The 20,452-nt window shown below is 40.8% G+C and overlaps 1 protein-coding gene across 3 annotated transcripts in view; it reads left to right on the top strand.

Moving 5' to 3' along the window:
- The window catches only part of LOC126369946 (synaptic vesicle glycoprotein 2B-like), a 53,531-nt gene extending 33,079 nt beyond the window's left edge, over positions 1-20,452 (top strand). For all 3 annotated transcript variants that reach the window (XM_050014548.1, XM_050014547.1, XM_050014549.1), the window contains 10 exons: positions 9,986-10,147; positions 10,833-10,977; positions 11,467-11,606; positions 14,485-14,732; positions 15,106-15,305; positions 15,707-15,860; positions 16,518-16,644; positions 17,170-17,329; positions 18,200-18,327; positions 20,335-20,452. In XM_050014548.1, the coding sequence (XP_049870505.1) occupies positions 9,986-10,147; positions 10,833-10,977; positions 11,467-11,606; positions 14,485-14,732; positions 15,106-15,305; positions 15,707-15,860; positions 16,518-16,644; positions 17,170-17,329; positions 18,200-18,327; positions 20,335-20,396 (1,526 nt within the window). In that variant the 3' untranslated portion in view covers positions 20,397-20,452. The remainder of the gene's footprint in view (positions 1-9,985; positions 10,148-10,832; positions 10,978-11,466; positions 11,607-14,484; positions 14,733-15,105; positions 15,306-15,706; positions 15,861-16,517; positions 16,645-17,169; positions 17,330-18,199; positions 18,328-20,334) is intronic.

Here is a 20,452-nt window from a genome sequence, read left to right as displayed (position 1 = left end):
GGACAGCGTCCTGTGGAACATGATGGATCATCTGTAAGAGCGATAGGCTGATCACCTATCATCATACGGTTTATCATTATCCACCTTAGGGCTATGTATCAAAAGTGGCTGCAAATAGTTTCTTGATTATTTGTAGTTCTGCCCACCCCTTCGGGGAATACGGGCGTGAGTTTACGTATGTGCATGTATGTATGTAAAATCAGCTTGATATCAACTCATAATCATGGTCTGAATCATCCCCCTCAGTATTCGTTACGATGACACTAACACCCCTCTGACACCCCTCTTTTACAATACCTCTGTCTACAGCTGAGGCATACAAGCGTGATGCTTCGTTAGGTTTTTTTTTCTTTTATTTATATAGGTATACCAACAGTACACATACATTGTTTTAAGTTTACGCGGTTATTATCATAATTAAAGCACATAATAACGGGTTCTTACCGCGTTTAAATGGGGATATGAGACTCCCGATATTTCGACACTGTTGCAAGTGCCATGATCACGGGATGACTGATGAGATTGGAGTGTCTGCCCGTAGAAAATTATGGATCTACCTACTCCACTCCAATCTCATCAGTCATCCTGTGATCATGGCACTTGCAACAGTGTCGAAATATCGGGAGTCTCATATCCCCATTTAAACGCGGTAAGAACCCGTTATTATGTGCTTTAATTATAACAGTACACATATTGTAAAGTTATAAAATTCAAGTCTCAAGTTATTTTTTGTATATGTGCCCCAATTACAGGTACGGTCACGAGCATTAATATGTATACACTTTGGTACCATGTCACATTAACTTTTTTGACAAATTGAACTGTAAGTCTCACTAAATGTCAAATATGTTAGTGCGACAGAGTCCTAAAGTGGGTATATTATATTGCTCATGACTGTACACACTGCATTCACAATTACAACAACAAAACGTATATATCTAGATGTTATAAGTATAAATAAATATGTATAAAACTTAGGGTGGTATTAATAAACGAATCTCAACTGAGACTGCCTTCGAGATCATGCTCAAGTCTCTGTTTTTATATGAGAACTGTCACATGATCTTGAGGGCAGTCTCGAAGCTGAGATTAGATTATTAATACCACCCTCATCATTATCAGCCCATTAACGTCCCCACTGCTGGGGCACGGGCATTCCCTATGGATTGATAGGGAGATCGGGCCTTAAACCACCACGCGGACCCCGTGCGGATTGGTGGTTATTAACGGCTGCTAATGCAGCCGGGACTAACATGACAACTTTTTTTTTGTGGTCACCCATCCTATGACAGGCCTTTGCGAAAGTTGCTTAACTTCAACAATCGCGGGCCGAGCGCGTTTACCGCTGCGCCACCGAGCTCCTCTATTTTATTAATACCACCCTAAAACATAAATTATCTTCTAAATACGTTACGTTATCAAAATAATGTAAAATTCCCGAAATCAACAAACTTCGTTTGAGTTTATTGACGTGTCGATTCAGTCCACTTTCCTGGCTGTCGTCAGTAGGTCGTGGTTGACAGCTGGTGACGTCACTCGGTTGGCATGCACCCAAGAGCGGGTGCGCCGGAGTGCCGAGTTGACGCTCGAAACAGACCGCGATATATTTGGAAGTTGACCCTTATTTACTTACCGTTAATTATTTATTGGCCCGTCCTTCTATTTACTAATTATATTTCACTAGCGACCCGACCCGGCTTCGCTCGGGTGCAATGCTGAGGAAAAAATGAAATTATTTACGACATCACATTAAAAAACTCAAAAATAACAGTATTTCTCCACTATTTAATGGATGTTATTATACATATAAGCTTTCTTCTTGAAACACTTTATCTATTAAAAAAAGACCGCATCAAAATCCGTTGCGTAGAAAAAGCGACTTTGTTTTATACTATGTAGTGAAGCGTGAAATTTAATAATAGTTTTTTTTTACAGAATATAATTAAAACCAACAGACGTGCTAAAAATCTAAATAAAAAGCTAATAAGTACTTACTACAAATTAATTAAAAATATACTTTATTGCACCAAAATAAAATATTACGACGTTGCACCAAAAAAAAAAAGAAATTTTAAGCTGATTACAGCGCCGAGACAAACCCGCGTAGGATTTAAAGGCTTTATTTTAACTGTATTGTTATTTTTCTTTGTCTTCTATAATAAATAAAAAAAAATAGTTACAAAAGGTTCTTAAGTAGGTACATGGTAAAATATATTAAACTACTTACTACTTATAAACTGCTGCTCTTAAAACACGTATAAATATAAAATAAGTTTGATATCTGGAAGGAATAAAATAGCAATATAATTGTGTACCTATACCTGCGTAAAAGTTTTAGAGCTCTTAGATAAATATGAAGCAAATCTACAATAAGTCGTCAAAAAAAGTATTTTTTTAGAGGTAGTGTTGACAGTTGAAATAAATATTCTTTTGTTTGTAGATAGCCACTTCTCTGAAATAAGTATACCACATCAATTTAAGAGCCACGCTCTTATCGATGTAGCATTCTCCATTCTTGTCTATCAAAGGCCAATTCTTTCACTTATAAGACACGACGTTCACCTTCTGTTCAATCTGTTCCATGTAAGGTCTGCTTGGTCTTCCCCATCCTCTCTTTCCTTGTAGCTTCTGTAGATGTTTTTAATTTTGTCGTGTCTACCGGAAAAACTCCATACCTACCTACTTATACCTAGTTACTTAAAAACATGGGCAATTTTGTATACTTACTCAATAATTCAGAACATAACGATCTAATAATAGTGGATACAGTTCCTAAAAACACATAACCCTCGTTTTTGCTACGCCGCAGTCGGGTAATTACTCCAAATGTTCAGTTTATTTATTTCGCCTTTCAATACGTAAACGCGAACCAAAAACACGCGAATTGTTTTTGTCACGACGCACATTGAGATATTTTCTGACATCAAATTCTTCAGTGAAGCTTGGCGTTACTCGAGTATTTTGGCTCGTGACTTTGCGAATTCCTTTCTATAAATGTGGAGTTAATTTTTATCCAATCATTCTACACATTTTTTTTTTATTAATTAAGATGGGTTTGCTCTTGACTTCGTTCTTCCACAAGAAGAAGAGATCGAAGTTGGAACGAGCTTACCCAGAAAATGCCTATTCACCCGTGATTTAAAGGACCCCAGGTTATAAGAGTCAGGAAACACCGACGCCGGCAGCCCATTCCATTCCTTGGCAGTGCGCATTATGAAGGATGAAGCGAAGCGCTTGGTGCGGATTAGTGGTATGTCAACCAAGTAAGGATGGTAACCCGCCGTACGTCTGAATGTCCTCAGATGGAATGGACTTGGTGGAATGAGCTGATGGAGCTCCTGTGCACACTCCCCGAAGTACAATCTGTAAAAAACCGACAGACAGGGGACTTTACGGCTTTATTCTACACAATACAAGAATCCGTGTTAACCCTGCGCGACTTACCTGGTTCGAACCCTGGCTCGGAATGTAAACCATTGAATACGACTTTGAATTCATGTTTAGATCATAGATAAGTGTTATCACGGGATTCCCAAGATTTATGCCGGTTAATGGCAATAGGCACACTCCCTATTAAATCGGACTTAAACATATCTGGCGAAAAGTGAGTGTATATAGAGAGTGTTAGTGACATCGTAACAGGGATCTTCACTTTTGCGATGGAAAATTCCACTTGAGATCAACTCAGAATCATAAATAATAACAGCCTCCAGTTAGAGCATTAGGCTCACGATCTGGAGGTCCGGGTTCAATTCCCGATGGGGACATTGTCGAAATCACTTTGTGAGACTGTCCTTTGTTTGGTAAGGAATTTTTCAGGCTTGAATCACCTGATTGTCCGAAAAAGTAAGATGATTCCATGTTTCGGAGGCCACGTTAAACCGTTGGTCCCGGCTATTAGCCGTAAAAACACCTCCATCAACCCGCAGTGAAGCAGCGTGGTGGAGTATGCTCCATACCCCTCCGGTTGATTGAGGGGAGGCCTGTGCCCAGCAGTGGGATGTGTATAGGCTGTTTATGTCATAATAATAACCGCCTACTTCTTTTGAGACAAAGGCGTGTAGCTGTATGTGTGTATTACACGATAAATCAGACCATAATTCAGGGGGAGTGTGAACCTAGAGTTGTATGAGTTGTTGTATGATAATATTGCTACCATGTGCCAACATGACGTGTCGTGAAACTATTTATCTGAATTTAATTTGTAGTTATATCATCATCATCATCACCAGCCCATTAACGTCCCCACTGCTGGGGCACGAGCCTTCCCTGTGGATGGATAGGGAGGTCGGGTCTTAAACCACCACGCGGGCCCAGTGCGGATTGGTGGTTATTAACGACTGCTAATGCAACCGGGACCAACGGCTTAACACACACACACACACGGAGGAGCTCGAGATGATTTTTTTTTTGTGGTCACCCATCCTATGACTGGCCTTTGAGAAAGTTGCTTTACTTCAACAATCGCAGACCGAGCGCGGTTACCGCTGCGCCATCGAGCTCCTCAGTACTGAGAAATATCGAGCAAAGTCCTGAGGGCCAGCCAAGTTGCCATGACATGACATTGCTGCACTTCGAGGAGTGTGCCCGCGATCTACACGAACTCTTTCCACCATCCCCGTTTTATCTTTGGGCTTCCAGACGTACGGCCGGGTTCCATCCCCATTTAGTAGATATCCCAACTATTCGGACAAATTGCTTCGCATAGTCCTTCATTATGCGCACTACGTATATAGAGTACGTGAAAAGATTTTATGTGTAACGTGCTATAGTAATAAAGAAAACAACGAATTTAAGTGGCTCCACTGCAGAGCGTACTCCCCAGCGGAGCCACTCAGCATCAAAAAGGAAGAGACAAAACGTTTAGTGCGGATTGGTGGTATATCCACAACATAAGGATGAAATACCTGCCGACGTCTAGTTGTCCATAAATGGAATGGAGTGGGATTTATCCCAAAAGATTACTGCATTTATGAAATAGGCTGGAAAGTTTCCAAAAATATTATGAAACATAAATAAACCAAAAATGAAATTATTTCCGTGGAAAAAAATATTGTATGTAGCGTGATTAACCCTTTCACGGGCAGAGACCATGAGTCATTGATGGTTCATAATATTTAGTATGACACCTTGGAATCGGAACGTCATTAGACGTTCTGTCCTTCAAAGTGTTAAAATTGTGTTTTGAACTGTACATGTAAATGACAGACGTGATGTCAAGCAGTCGCCGTTTGGGCAGTCGCTGTCAACGATACAATTCGATTTACCTCTGAGTATCGCGAGGTTATGTACCTCTATGTGTATTCTACTGACCCTCTGAAACGTTATCGTTATGGCATTATGAGGTAATCCAAAGACAATCTGATTCAGCAAGGGCTTGGCCAACCCTGAGCAAGTCACGTGACCTCGCCGGTTACCTTAATACAATTTAGCAAAAAAGTCGGTGATCTAATTCGTTTATTTATGTACTGTACCATTATAATGGTCGACTAGCACGACAGTCCAAAGTCCTGCCGACGAAAACACATGGCACGTGGCGATTGAAAATAAACTCACTGACACAATGTTTTGTTTCATGTTCCACTGATTGATCTAACTGGGTAAATGTTCGTCTGCTTGTTTGGTTATGGGCTTGTGGTTTGTATTGACGTGGTCGCTCACCTCTGACTCTTCGGATTTCTTTGTTTTCTGTTGTTGTTAGTTACCCAGATAACGACCCCGCCGGCGTGGTCCGTTTCCCTCAATCATCGCTTATCGCTATCAACCCACCCGGGTCGACTAATTCTTTCAAATAGTTTTTCCTCTCAGGAGACGCCCTGAGCCGAGGTTCGCGCCCAACTGAGCACCCTCAGGCCTGTTGTCTTTAACTTTGTACCGGGTGAGAGCTTTCATTGCGCCCCATTTGTCCGGCCAAGTAGTTAAAGCCATCTGCGGTAAATCTACAATAAGTCACGTCAACAAAAAATGTTGTTGTTAGTCACAGGGACTGCAACCTGGAACCTGACAGAGGGCAGCAGTAACTGTCAGTACCTAGTAGTATAGTAGTGGAGTAGAGTCTGTGTTTATTCAGACGCGGAGGACAGGAGTCCTGGCTCTGATATAGACAACTCAGGGCGCCATCCCACCTGGCGTCAGACAGAGTACTGCGGGGCGGAAGGCAAGAGGGAAACCAATGTTATTTGCTTTGAAAATAGATTTTTACGAAGTTGGTTGTAGTAGGAAGCTCCGCACTTCCATAACTATTTTATACATAAACTTGTGTGTGTGTGTTTTTTTTTGAGGGTAGGTGAGAGTATGTGTAATGTGTGTGCGCTTATATATTTGTATAATGTTATATATTTATAGTATTCTACTACTCTCCTTCTTCTTCTATCTACTACTACTGGTGTCAGGGTTATTATTGAGCCACCAAAGGCCCCTGACATGGCTCATGTTACGACTACTTCCTTGCATCAGTTATTAGTAACCGGGACCAACAGCTTAACGTGCCTTCCGAAGCACGGATCGTCTTACTTTCGGACAGTCAGGTGATCAGCCTGTAATGTCCTAACCAAACTAGAGTTCACAAAGTGATTTTTGTGATATTTCCCCACCGGGATTCGAACCCGAGACCTCCGGATGGTGAGCCCATCACTCAACCGCTGGACCACGGAGGCCGGTTTCTACTACTACTATATATTCGTTATCAAAATACATTCTACTTCCGCGTCTACCTACTTACCCCAGTAGATACATATTCTTCAATGGTAATATTTATAATCATGGCTTCATATTACGTTACACTAAGCTAATGTTTACAGGCGTAGGCAGTTTGGGGCGGGTATTACCGACACTAAGTCACAAACGAGATTGACTTACGAAACGAGGAAAGCCAATTAATCAGCCTAGTCATACCTGTGACGGAATAGACGCAATCAGGTAGGTAGGTAGGTAGTTTCCTGGGTGAAAGATAAATTATGAAATCGTGATTACTGATTATTCTGATTAACAGCCTCCGTGGTCTAGTGGTTAGAGCGTTAGGCTCACGATCTGGAAGTCCGGGTTCGATTCCCGAAGGGGACATTGGCCCCGATTCCTGCAGACACCGCCTAATTTTATTTTAAGTTATATCCGTCATTTTCATATCCGTCGAAAAGGAAAGGGACGGATGATTCACAGCTCTTAATTTTAGGAAGAATAAGTAAATGAATGAATAACCCGGACGAATCAAAAGGTACGTCGCTGGTATGCAATCCGTTTGACGTGCTGTCTACTTAACTGTGTCGGGTTATTGACGGATGTAAAATTTTTAGACGGTTGGTTTAGATTTGTGCTTAAAATTGACGTGTGTTCCATAAATTTTATGCTTGTCGATTACCCGTCCCTTTCCTTTTCGGCGGATAAGAAAATGACAGATATAACTTAAATTAAAATTAAGTAGATGGTATTTACAGGAATTAGCACCATTGTCGAAATCACTTTGTGAGACTGTCCTTTGTTTGGTAAGGACTTTTCAGGCTTGAATCACTTGATTGTCCGAAAAAGTAAGATGATTCCGTGCTTCGGAGGGCACTTTAAGCCGTTGGTCCCGGCTATTAGCCGTAAAAACACTGCTCCATACCCCCTCCGGTTGATTGAGGGGAGGCCTGTGCCCAGCAGTGGGACGTATTAGGCTGTTTTATGTAGGTATGTATGATTACTAAATAAAGACAGATCTAAAGGTGACAAAACAATATATATTTTCTATTTAACTTATTTATGAATTTAAATAAAGAAAAATTATAATAATAACTGCGACATTTTGTCATGTTTTTCGATGACGTCACAGGTTGCGTTTTCATACAAATTCCATAGTAATTTCGTGTTTTGACGTTTAGTAAATATTAACTGATTGTTTCGTGAACTGAATTCAGAGTTCTTAAGGAACATTGAATGTTATATATTATATCAAATCAAATCAAATCAATCAATTTATTTGCGAGAACACATAGAATACAAAAAAGGTGGTAAAATAATTTAAATAACAATGTTGTGATGTGTTCGGCCTGCATGCAGGCGTACAAATATACATAAGAAAATAAAAAATAAAGAAATGGTACATTGAAAGAAAATTATTGAAAATATACTTATTATTAAAAAATTACAAAATTTATTTATTTTTATGTTCAAAATATTCCTTCAAATTATAGTAACATTTGTCCATAAGCCATTTCGTTAAGTTATTCTTGAACTTGTTTCCAGTTAGTATTTTCAATTCATTTGGCAGATTATTATATAATTCAATGCACATATTTGATGCATTTCTTTTATGTATGTTGGTTGGAGTCTGTGGTTGATGTAGTACATTAGCAAATATTAAAATAAAATAATATATAAATTATAAATATAAAAGTAAGATAAAAGTGAAACATTATTTATCTATAAGAAAATTATAATTTATCTTTGACCTAGGAAATTACCCAATTGCCTCCGTGTGTAGACACAGAGTAGACCGGTATCGGTTTGTCTCTGTTTGAATTTTGAAAATGGAACGAACCAAAGCATTTCTAAATTCAAACTCGATATCGAGCCGTAAATCAAATTCTTTTTTTTTCTCATTAATGGGAATTGAAACGCTATTGAGAGCACTTGAGCTAACAACCAGCAATAGACTCAAGTGTATCAATTCAGTCAATGCGTTCATTGTTTATTGCTTATGAACCTAACATCACAATATCACAGGCATTATGATGACGAATGTCGTTAATGACATAGACAAGTTCAATAACGAAGCCAATGCCAATCTTGACTAGTCTATAAGCTGGTTTTGCTTGTAATGAAATTCAATCTTGATGTATTATACCCATAGACGTCGTACAATAAATAGGCAATCAATCTGTTAAAATTAAATATGTCATCGAATTCTACCTTCAAGAAAATCTCGTATTTTTGAATCTGTAAAACAATAAAGATTGGTTAAAAGGTGGAGTTACAATACAATACAAATACACTTTATTGCACCAAAATAAAAATAAATAATTACAAAAAGTCTCTTAACTAAGTACATGGCAAATGGCGGCCTTATCGCTTAAAGCGATTTCTTCCAGACAACCATAAGGTGAGGAAAAAGGTAAAAAAATAAATAAATTGAAAGATATGTTAGAGTTATGTTTGTTAGTTTCCGTAGAATCTATGGAATTGGTTTTAACTTATAATCATCACTAATTTAAGAGCCACACTCTTGTCGGTGAAGCATTCTCCATTCCACATAGCCATTGTTATCATCACCTATCAAAATATCACGGCCAATCTTCTTCTTTTCGTGTCGACAGCAAATCTTAAACTAAATGGTCATCATCATTAATTTAAGAGCCACGCTCTTATCGGTGTTGCATTTTCCATGCTACGTTTAAAATAGGGCAGTGGTTTCCCTCTTGCCTTCCGCCCCGCAGTACTCTGTCTGACGCGAGTGGGATGGCGCCCAGAGTAAACTATTTCAAAGCCGTCCAAGGACTCCTGTCCCGGAGAATTACTGAAAAGTATCGGCGTCCGAAGGACGTAATATACGATCCCGACGACCCGATTACTCTAGCCATAGAGGCAGCCAATCAGCTCGCGACACCAAACACTTCAGGGCCCCGATACCGACCCCGCCGGCGTGGTCGACGATTTCCCTCATTCAGCGCTTATCGCTATCGACCCACTAGGGTCGATTAATTCTTTCAAATATTTTTCCTCTCAGACGACGCCCTGAGCCGAGGTTCGCGCCCAACTGGGCACCCGCAGGCCTGTTGTCTTAAACGTTGTACCGGGTGAGAGCCTTCAGCGCTCCCCATTTGTCCGGCCAAGTAGTTAATGCCATCTGCGGCAAATCTACAATAAGTCACGTCAAAAAAGAAAAAAAAATGTCCTGGAGAACGGAGGATTGCTTTCTTAGATAAATTGCTTCGGTTTGGCCAGTTTAACCCCCCAGTTCTCTACTCTCTAGTAGGATTCTTTACTTTATCCTTTTTTTCTCCCGTTCCAGGTTACGGCTGCTTCCAATGGCTGCTCCTCATGTCCTGCGGTGCTGTGTACGCCGTCTGCGCGCTCAGCACTACAACCCTCAGCTTCGTGCTACCAGCAGCTGCGTGCGACTTCAACTTGGAGTCAGCTGATAAAGGACGTCTTACCGCCACGCCACTTATAGGTAGGTACTTGGTCATCTTCATTATTGTTTGCTGCGCGATCAGCACCACTATCCTCAGTGTCGTGCTACTAGAAACTGCTTGCGAAATCAATTTGTAATCAGCTGATGAAAGGCGTCTATCTATCACGCCGCTTTTTGGTGAGTATTTCATCTACATTATTGTCTACTGCGCACTCACCACCACCACCGCCAGCTTCGTGCTACCAGTACATGCTTTCACCTTGGAGTGCACTGGTAAAGGGCAAATGATCGATTCTGTTGAATCGATCGACTCCACTGTAGAATATGATGTTTCAAAGTTTCAAATCGTTTACCTAAATGACCAAATTGTTTTTGAAAATAATATTTTTTTTCTTTTATTAAGCGTCTATTATTTGATGGCTATTATTCTACAAATCTACAACTGACACGAAAATCAATTTAATCGCAAATCATAGATATTTAAGGTCGATAAGTATCATTTTGCTAAGTATATTTATTGCTAGTAGTAACTTGTTTATTGTATAGATTTTTATATTAATATTTTCTTAATTTATTAATCATCGTCTCCCTATCGTCATCCGTTTTTTCACAGGATACGCTTCACCTACCTTGAAATTTGACAGGTCAGGGCAGGTTTTCTTTTTTAATATCTTATTTTTTTCGTGAAATATATCTAATGTCAGTCATATATCTATCTTTCCAGGAATGTGCGTCGGTTCGTACTTCTGGGGCAACCTAGCAGACGCTAGAGGGAGAAAGAAGGCCATCATCGGAGCACTGCTGCTGGATGCAGTCGCTGCCTTCGTCTCCAGCCTGGTGCAGTCCTTCCCCGCATTCCTGGCCTTCAGGTATATATTTGACCATTTGTTTTTTTTTTTTTAAGAAAATAGAAGATTTTACTCCTAAATCAAATCAATCAGGTAAACGGATAGGAAATGAAAAACTTAACAAAAAATCGGGGTTTATAAAGTGGTCTCTAAAACCCTTAAATACTTTACTGTACCTACCATTTTTAAGGCGTATAAATGAATTATGAATTAACCCTTAAAACCCTTAAAAACCAGAATCAAACAGGAGACACAAATAATAATAATAATAATAAAAATAAAAAAGTTTATTTAGGTAAAATCTACGACACACATATACAAATAGGTTAGAAATAAATTGTGCCTTTTATTTGCTTCTCCCCATGTTGTCATATTGTGTTTCTGTGTTATCCTGTGTACAATATATTATTAGATAAATAAATAAAAGCATTTTTCATATTCTGCTGCTTTACCCACCATACATGACCCCACCACGCCTGCCTATTGGTTGTAGACCCCCTATTTCCACAGGTTCTTCTCAGGGTTCGGCATCATCGGAGCCACGGGTCTGGTGTTCCCTTACTTCGGAGACTTCCTGTCCCTCCGCCATCGTGACGTCATGCTCTGCAGGCTTGAAGTCTTCTGGACTATTGGGACTATTCTTCTGCCAGGTAAGGAGATGATTATTTGTAGAATTATGCTTTGCCTTGCGAACTCAAAAGTGAAATGCGTTCAGCTGTTTGTCATCCCGGAAATATTGTAAAAGTAAGCATTTACAAATGGTCGATAGACTAAAAAATAGCGGCAGTTGTCTCGAACCTGATTATGACACGATTATATAATATAAGGTTCACGACAGCAATTTCGCATTCATAAAGATTAGTTTTATGCATTATTTGGGACAGCAGAAATGAAAATTTCGAGTGTGTGTGATATTTCGTTAAATCTTTAATATGTTACTATCTCCTAAATATAATAAGGTCTGATTTAACTATAAGTAAGTATAATATATTTACTTTGTTGCTTGAGTAAATACTCGTAAATGATGAAGAGAACATAAAAATATATTAAAAAAAATGTAAATAAATAAATATGTTTTACTTTGTTTGTTGATGATTATTTTATATGCTATAAAGAACCAGTATCTTATAGTAGACATGATATTTTAGTTGACGGACAAATGCAGTAGTTTTGAGAATAGAAACAGCAGAAGTATTATATTTTATGTCCAGAATATAGATAATGAAAGATTTACTTCTACTCGAAGTATTAAAATTTTAAAATTAGGCCACATTAAATGTCACTAAAAGTTCTCAGCAATAAAATGACGCTTGCGCCGATTCACATCTATCCAGTCGCGAAAACTCTTCACAACAAAAATACTGGAGTATTATTAGAAATGTCCCGTCCAAACTCATAGGCGTTTATTTTAGCAGTATTGAACCTTGTCCCTTGAATGTCGCGAGACATTTCCCTTTGGCTAAAGTCCATCAGACCAAAATATAAGGCGTCTGCACATCGTACGATCGGTACGGAGATAGCCATCGGATTCCAGGTGAAGTCCTGAGCGCTCTTCATTTTTCCGGCCAAGTAGTTAATGCTATTTGCAGTAAATCTGCAATAAATCACCTCAAAAAAGCTAAAATCGAATGCTGTTAAAACGGCGTAAAGCTAGAGAGACGATGATAACACAATCGATCTGGCTGACTGAACTGATTCATGAAATTGATTAAACAAAACAAATAAGTATTGTCACTGCAAAAACCCCACAAACCCAATGAAAACGACAGCATATTCGTGAACGATAATATAGTTAACGATTCGATCGAAGATCGCAACAAAACCCGTACAATTTAAAATCGTAACGATATATCGACAGCGTTGATTCGACTTTGAGCGCTTCTATGCTGTTCTGGGAGCAAATAAAAAACATAGAACACGTTCAGCTGCTTGTCTTCCCGGGCATGTCGTAAAAACCGACAGAGGGATTGCGTTCTCTAACATGATGGACTAATGTTATGGGCGATAGGCTGATCCCTTATCACCATAACGTTCATCATATCCATCTTAGGACTTCATATCAACAGTGGCTGCAAGTTGTCTTTGATTACTTGTGGCTCTGCCCACCCCATTTGGGATTACGGGCGTGAGTTTATGTATGTATGTATGATTCGACTTTAGGCTCATATTAACTACGTCACACTTTCGGTTGAAAAAACGACCATTTGTTTCCTGAGAGAACGACATTTAAATCGTTACATAGATCAACAAATCGATCGTACCGTGTATGGCAACCTCACATCGTAGTGATATTGTATGGCACTTGTTTACATCAATGGTATGGCCGTGTTTGAGCCTTTGCCAATCAGTTTCCAATTATTTTGGCAATGACTCACATTGTTTTGTGTTTCCGTCTACAAACGCACTGTCGTAGTATCAAAACAAGTGTCGATTAAATGAAGCGAACGCTCGACAGGGAATCGCGACGTCAAGCATACCGTAAAGCAAAGGGGCGCAATAGTTTTACTTCTGGCGTCAAAAAACTGCCTATCTCTCACATCAGGTGTCGCTACTGTTGAGTGTTCTTAAATTTTGAACTGAAAAGTATCGGCGTCCGAAGGACGTACTTAATATACGATCCCGACAACCCGATTACTCTAGCCTTAGAGGCAGCCAACAGCTCGCGACACCAAACACTTCAGGACCCCGATACCGACCCCGCCGGCGAGGTCGACGATTTCCCTCATTCAGCGCTTATCGCTATCGACCCACTAGGGTCGATTAATTCTTTCAAATATTTTTCCTCTCAGACGACGCCCTGAGCCGAGGTTCACGCCCAACTGGGCACGTTGTACCGGGTGAGAGCCTTCAGCGCTCCCCATTTGTCCGGCCAAGTAGTTAATACCATCTGCGGCAAATCTACAATAAGACACGTCAAAAAAAAAATTTGACAGTTCTCCATAATATATAATTTTTCACGAATATTGACTGGACAGCCAGCTTTTCGTTATAATATATTGCTGTAATTTTCTGTATGACTGTTATGACATATATTTGCATGCCAGTGTTGGTGAAATGTACTGAACTCTGCCATAATTGTAAAAAGATCTGTAAATTACGTATATTTCTTGCAATAAATCATTTCTATTTCTATTTAAAATATGGAGCAGCGTGCAGTGTATCCCGTCTGAAGGATGAGTTACTAATGATCCAAACATGAATTCGACAATCATTGGTTTAAGCCTGTGCTGGATTCGAACCTGCAACCTTAAAGTGAGCGGCTAGCGTTCTACTACTTGGGCTACCACGGCTCTAAAAACCCTACTAGTAAATTATCATCATAAGAACGAATAGAATGTTTTAACAACAGCACACGTAGCATAACAACTTAACCAATATAATAGTTTTATATGTCACGTATTTAAAAATCATTTTGTTAAAATTCATAAAATAAGATAAATAACGATTCCCCAAAACAAAAAAATAATAAAAAAAAAATACAAAATAATAATATAGACTTACACTCCATTGCAAACTTTAACCCCACAGGAATCGCCTGGCTGATCATTCAAGACCCGCGATTCAACCTGACAGCGGCTGATGCAGCGTTCCAGTACACTCCCTGGAGGGTGTTCGTGGCTGCTTGTGGCATTCCCAGTTTATTGGTGGTGCTGCTGCTTATACCCTTCCCTGAGAGTCCACGTTACTTGCTATACGCCCACCGACCCGAAGAGGCACTGAAGGTGCTGCAAAGGATCTTTGTGGTCAACACAAAGCTGAGTGAAAAGGACTTCCCTGTAAGTTTACATAGAATAAGTTATGTTTTCTGCCAACTTGGTCGGGGTTCGATTACCGATGAGGACATTATCGAAATCACATTGGGAGACTATCCTTTATTTGACTAGGACATTACAGGTTGAATCGCCCGATTGTCGGAAAAGGTAAGATGATTTCGTGCTTCAGAAAGCACGTTAAGCCGTGAGTATCGGGCGGCGCAGCGTGGTGAAATATGATCCGGATATCCCTTTCAAATTGATTGAGGTGAGGCACTAACCCGCAGCCTCTATTCTCCACATATATTTATGTTCTATTGCACTGAGGAGGTACGTAGAAATGATGAAAGTTTTTCCTCCAGCTTAATCCAACTACATCTGTTATAACTTCTTGCAGGTGGAGTCAATGATAGGAGCAGAAGAAGACGGTGAAGATGAAGAAGTGGTGACAGCAGACAACAACAACGAGACGAAGCGCGCGCGCACCTTCAAGCAGCGGATGGAGTCCTTCTGGAACCGCAAGAAGATGCTCGTCTCGCCGCCGTACATCGGTTTCCTGGTGCTGTGTTGCTTCGTCGACTTCGGGTTGATGTTCAGGTAATCTTTGACTTAATTACTCTTGAAGATCATGGACATATCCTTAGACAACCTTAGTACACACATTTACAGGACATTTATATGGATAAACTTTGGATCAAGTGCGTAAAGTAGCTTTAATGCTGCGACAGAAACCATAATATTCAGATGCTTATTTTTCGTACCGTAAAAAGCGACAGAGAGATTCTGTCCTTTCTGACCATTACATTGGAGAAGATGATGACTTGTCAGGCTATCACGATTTCAGGTTCTTCAAACTCGTCCAGGTCTGCCTCTACCTCCACGTCCGAGAGGTGTCTTCTCCATGACACTTTTTACCCCCCTATCATGTTCTTTCTGCAAACATAACCAGACCATGACTGTGCCTTCCTTATATTCACTAGCCCACTTTCTGCTTGCAGCTACTACACCCTAATGATGTGGTTCCCGGATCTGTTCGAGCGGTACAGCCAGTTCGCGTCGCTGTACCCTGACGTCTCCGCTGGCGTCTGCGAGGTGTCTGCCAACCTCACCATCTCGCACACGACGCCTGTCCCGGAGTTATCTGACTTAATTGTAAGTTACTTCTTCCTCTTCTTAAGTTCACAACTCATTAGAGCCACACGGCACCCGCTCTGCATCGCTTCGTCTCGTGCCGTTAGCATTTTTCATATGGACTTGTATATGGTGATAACGCGGCGTCCACCCTTGGACCACTTGTCAGTTAGTGGACGCCGTGCGAATAGGCGTTGCAGGGTAAGTGCTGGGTGGTTCGAATGAGCTATTATCTTTAAACATGAGAGCATGTGGGTGTGAACTAGATGCGGTGGAAGTGTTTAGGCTAGTAGCCAATCCAATCACCATAGATTTCAAGTCGCCCAACCGGACCTGTTCTTGACTACTATCATTTGGATTGTTAGGTGGATGCCCAACATCAGGCTTTTTGCCAAAGACCCCTCACTATAGAAGTCTGTTGAGGATCTTTTAAATTTATCTAACTTATTCTTTTGAGCCAAATACATCCGATCATACAACCGATCGGATAAGCTAGATTACAAAGTCCAAAAAAAGCCAAAAAAAAGGTCATTAACACTTTCAAGGACAGAACGTCTAATGACGTTCCGATTCCAAGGTGTCATACTATCTGTTATAAATCATCAATGACCCATGGTCTCTGCACGTGAAAGGGTTAAGATTTAATAGGTACTATACACAAAGTTTTTTTTTTTACAGAGTGAGCATGCGTGTCACATCGACAACTCGGTGTACATCCACACGTTGATCGTAGCTCTAAGCTGCTTGCCCACCGCGCTGTGGGTCGGGCTCACCATCAACATGGTCGGCAAGAAACCTATGCTGGGTAAGTCAAAATATACATGCACCTGCAAAGTATGAGAGCCGCGATAAACTTGATCTGAATTTGGGATATAATTGATAAATAAGATCGTTCATACTACGGCCGCTATGGGTGCCTAAGGGTGCTTGCATACCAAAGACCCTCGATCGCCGACGCCATCGCCTGGCGGCAAATGTGACTACATCAGTAATCGCACCGAGTGCTAGCTGCCAAGAGTGGAGTTTTATGATCATTACTGGTGAAAGCCGTCATGCTCCGAAGATTCTTATTATATCAGATAGTTTTCATACTTTTTATGGTTGACTTGAAATCTATCTAACAGGATCTACAGTAATTGTTATTGATGCGTCAAAATTAAGTCACCTCAAAGGTGGTTAAGGTTTCAGCTCACAAGATGACAATAATCTGAAAGAAAGAAAGACAGAAAACACGTAATCTGCTTTCCCTTGGTTTTAGTTTGTCTCTTTCCCGATCTGCTGGAAGAGTTTTTTTGACAAAATTTAAAGTCTACTCCCTCTCCACTTTCAGTGCTCATGCTGACGATCTCCGGCTGCGCAGCGCTGGGTTTGAACCTAGTACGCTCCTCATTAGAGAACCTGGTGCTATCATGCATCTTTGAGGCCATCGTCAGTTGCACGGAGGCCGTACTCTTCTGTGTCATCTGCGAGATCTTCCCCACCAAAGTTGCGTGAGTATCAGTCTTCTTCTCTCGTGTGGGTTGTGAGATCCACGACCGAACTCAACAACCCTGACACCATTGAACTGTCAAGACCCATGACATGACTCATGTAACGAGTGACTTACTTAAGTAAATAGTATTCGGGATCGACTGCTGAACGTGCCATCCGAAACACGGATCATCTTACTTTCAGATAATCGGGTGATCAGTCTGCAATGCCCTAACCTAATTAGGGATCGCAAAGTGATTATGTCTCCACAAGGATTCGAACCCGGGAGCTCCGGATCGTGAGTCCAACAGGTGTCTTGTTAGTTGCGCAATTAATAAGACACCAGGTAACGTAGCGTTTATACAACAATACAGGCTGTTAGTGACTTCGTAACGAAAACTTTTTTATACAGTATGTATGTAACCAAAATTTTGGGTCATTGAACGAACTCTATATGGGCCTTAGGGTCTGAAATAAAGATATTTTATTTTTTATTTTGTTTATTTAACATATACATAAACAGCCTATATACGTCCCACTGCTGGGCACAGGCCTCCCCTCAATCAACCGGAGGGGGTATGGAGCATACTCCACCACGCTGCTCCAATGCGGGTTGGTGGAGGTGTTTTTACGGCTAATAGCCGGGACCAACGGGTTAACGTGCTCTCCGAAGCACGGAACCATCTTACTTTTTCGGACAATCAGGTGATTCAAGCCTGAAAAGTCCTTACCAAACAAAGGACTGTCTCACAAAGTGATTTCGACAATGTCCCCATCGGGAATCGAACCCGAACCTCCAGATCGTGAGCCTAACGCTCTAACCACTAGACCACGGAGGTTTATTTATGTACCTATAAATAATAAATATTTGTATCTTTATTCCTCGACAGTGCAACAGCAATGGCAGTGACAGTGATGTGCGGGCGCATCGGCGCCATCGTCGGCAACGTCGTGTTCGGCGCGCTGGTGGATGAACATTGCGTCGTGCCCATCTACATGTTCGGTACCTTCCTTATATGTAAGTACTTTAATTGTATAGTGTAATACTACTTACCGCGCCCCGCAAGTGTGGTTTGAGCTTAAAACATACACGCGATGTGTGAAAGTGGCTTAAGCTTCACCTACAAATCTCAAGGTCATTTTTGACAGACTATAAATATAGAATAACTAGTATAAGAATAATACTACGTACGTACGTACGTATAGGACGGTAACTCTCCGCCCGCCCCGGACGTGTCTTATAAGGAGGTGAAGGACTTTGATAGACAAGAATGGAGAATGGTACACCGACAAGAGCGTGGCTCTTAAATTAGTGATGATAGGACGGTAACTTTCCGCCCCGCTCTAAGGCGGCCGAGCGCCAACCTCACCCCCTCTGGGTCTTAAGGCCTTATTACACTGCCCAATCCATCGGATCCGATCCACCGGGTATAGATATACTTTAGTCTTAAATGTCCGTAAGCCGCTAAAGAATAAGGGAGAGAGCGCGCGTGTTTCGTTCGCACGCTATGTTGGGGAGTTTTTTTATAATGGACTGTCCAAAGTTTTTTAGAGAGTCGACCTTGATTGACCAACTGCAGTTGACATTTGACGCATCGGCGACTTCCGTTCACAAATGCGAGACTTACAAGTGTCTCGAATACTATTAAATTATTGTCTTTTGCTGCGTCTAGACTATCTTCTTTAGATCCTTTTTACGAAAAAAGATGTCATGCAAAAACATAGTTTTGTTTTTTTCTCGTTTTGTCGCGAACATAACCTCGTAATATTGGTCTCACCACTGATATTCCCTGCTTATTTCTCCCATCAGGTGTCACTACTGTTGTTTTGGTTATATTTTACACTATAATCCTTCGCGCAGCGTTTAGCTGCAAAATCTTAATGTTATATTTGTTCCCTAAAGATCGGAAAGAAGAAAAGTTAGAAAAAGTAATTTTCTTTCAAAACTGCCTTTTTTCCAACTAATGGCTGTTCTTTTTCGTAACTTATCCCTCGGACGGGATACACTCCACGTTGCTCCACATTTTATAGCCATTAATCACGAATTTTAGCTGGACAGTATGGAGAACTGTCAAAATTTGGGAACACGCAACAGTGCTGCCACCTACATTTGAGCTTTAGTTTGTAACCTTAATTATAAGCATCATTCCTGTTATTTATAACCTTACGTTGTAATATTACAATGTATTATATTTAGAGGACTTCCTAACCTATAGTGCCGACACGTGTGTCCTATTTTGTACCACCTGCGCTTGTAAATATAGCCCAGTATGCATTACTGAAAGAATAGGTCGTAATTTGTTGCGTTTGCAGATAGATAGATAGATAAAATACTTTATTGAGCACAATGGACACAAAATACAGAGATAAGGACAACATATACAGAAAAGCACAACAGGCGGCCTTATTGCTCATGCAGCAATTTCTTCCAGGCAACCTACAGGCCAGATAGGTTATTTTTAATTTGGTAAATCTTTCATGCAGCAATACACATAAGCTCACGACTATATCCCAATTGGGGTAGGCAGAGGTGCATCCATCGCAAGATGAACTAAATATCAACACCTTACCGAGCTTTCTATCCCTCAATCAGCGCTTATCGCTATCGACCCACTAGGGTACTGAAAAGTATCGGCGTCCGAAGGACGTAATATGCGATCCTGACGACCCGATTACTAGCCACAGGCAGCCATTCAGCTCGCGACACCAAACACTTCAGGACCCCGATACCGACCCCGCCGGGCGTGGTCGACGATTTCCCTCAATCAGCGCTCATGCGCTACCACTAGAGTCGATTAATTCTTTCAAATATTTTTCCTCTCAGACGACGCCCTGAGCCGAGGTTCGCGCCCAACTTTGCACCCTCAGGCATGTTGTCTTAAACGTTGTACCGGGTGAAAGCCTTCAGCGCTCCCTATTTGTCCGGCCAAATAGTTAATGCCATCTGCGGCAAATCTACATAAAGTCACGTCAAAAATAAAAAAAAGTTTGTTTTATAATAATGTGTACAATGTGTTTGTTCCAGCAAGCGGTCTGCTGTGCATCATCCTTCCGAAGAGCACGCGCCCAGAGCGGCCGCAGGTGTAGTCAACTTTTATTTAGCGTATTTTGTATTAAGATTGCATTAAAAATATCTCACACAA

Source organism: Pectinophora gossypiella, chromosome 10 (assembly GCF_024362695.1).
Source record: "Pectinophora gossypiella chromosome 10, ilPecGoss1.1, whole genome shotgun sequence".
Classification (NCBI taxonomy): domain Eukaryota; kingdom Metazoa; phylum Arthropoda; class Insecta; order Lepidoptera; family Gelechiidae; genus Pectinophora; species Pectinophora gossypiella.
This window is presented reverse-complemented; position numbering and strand designations above follow the sequence as displayed.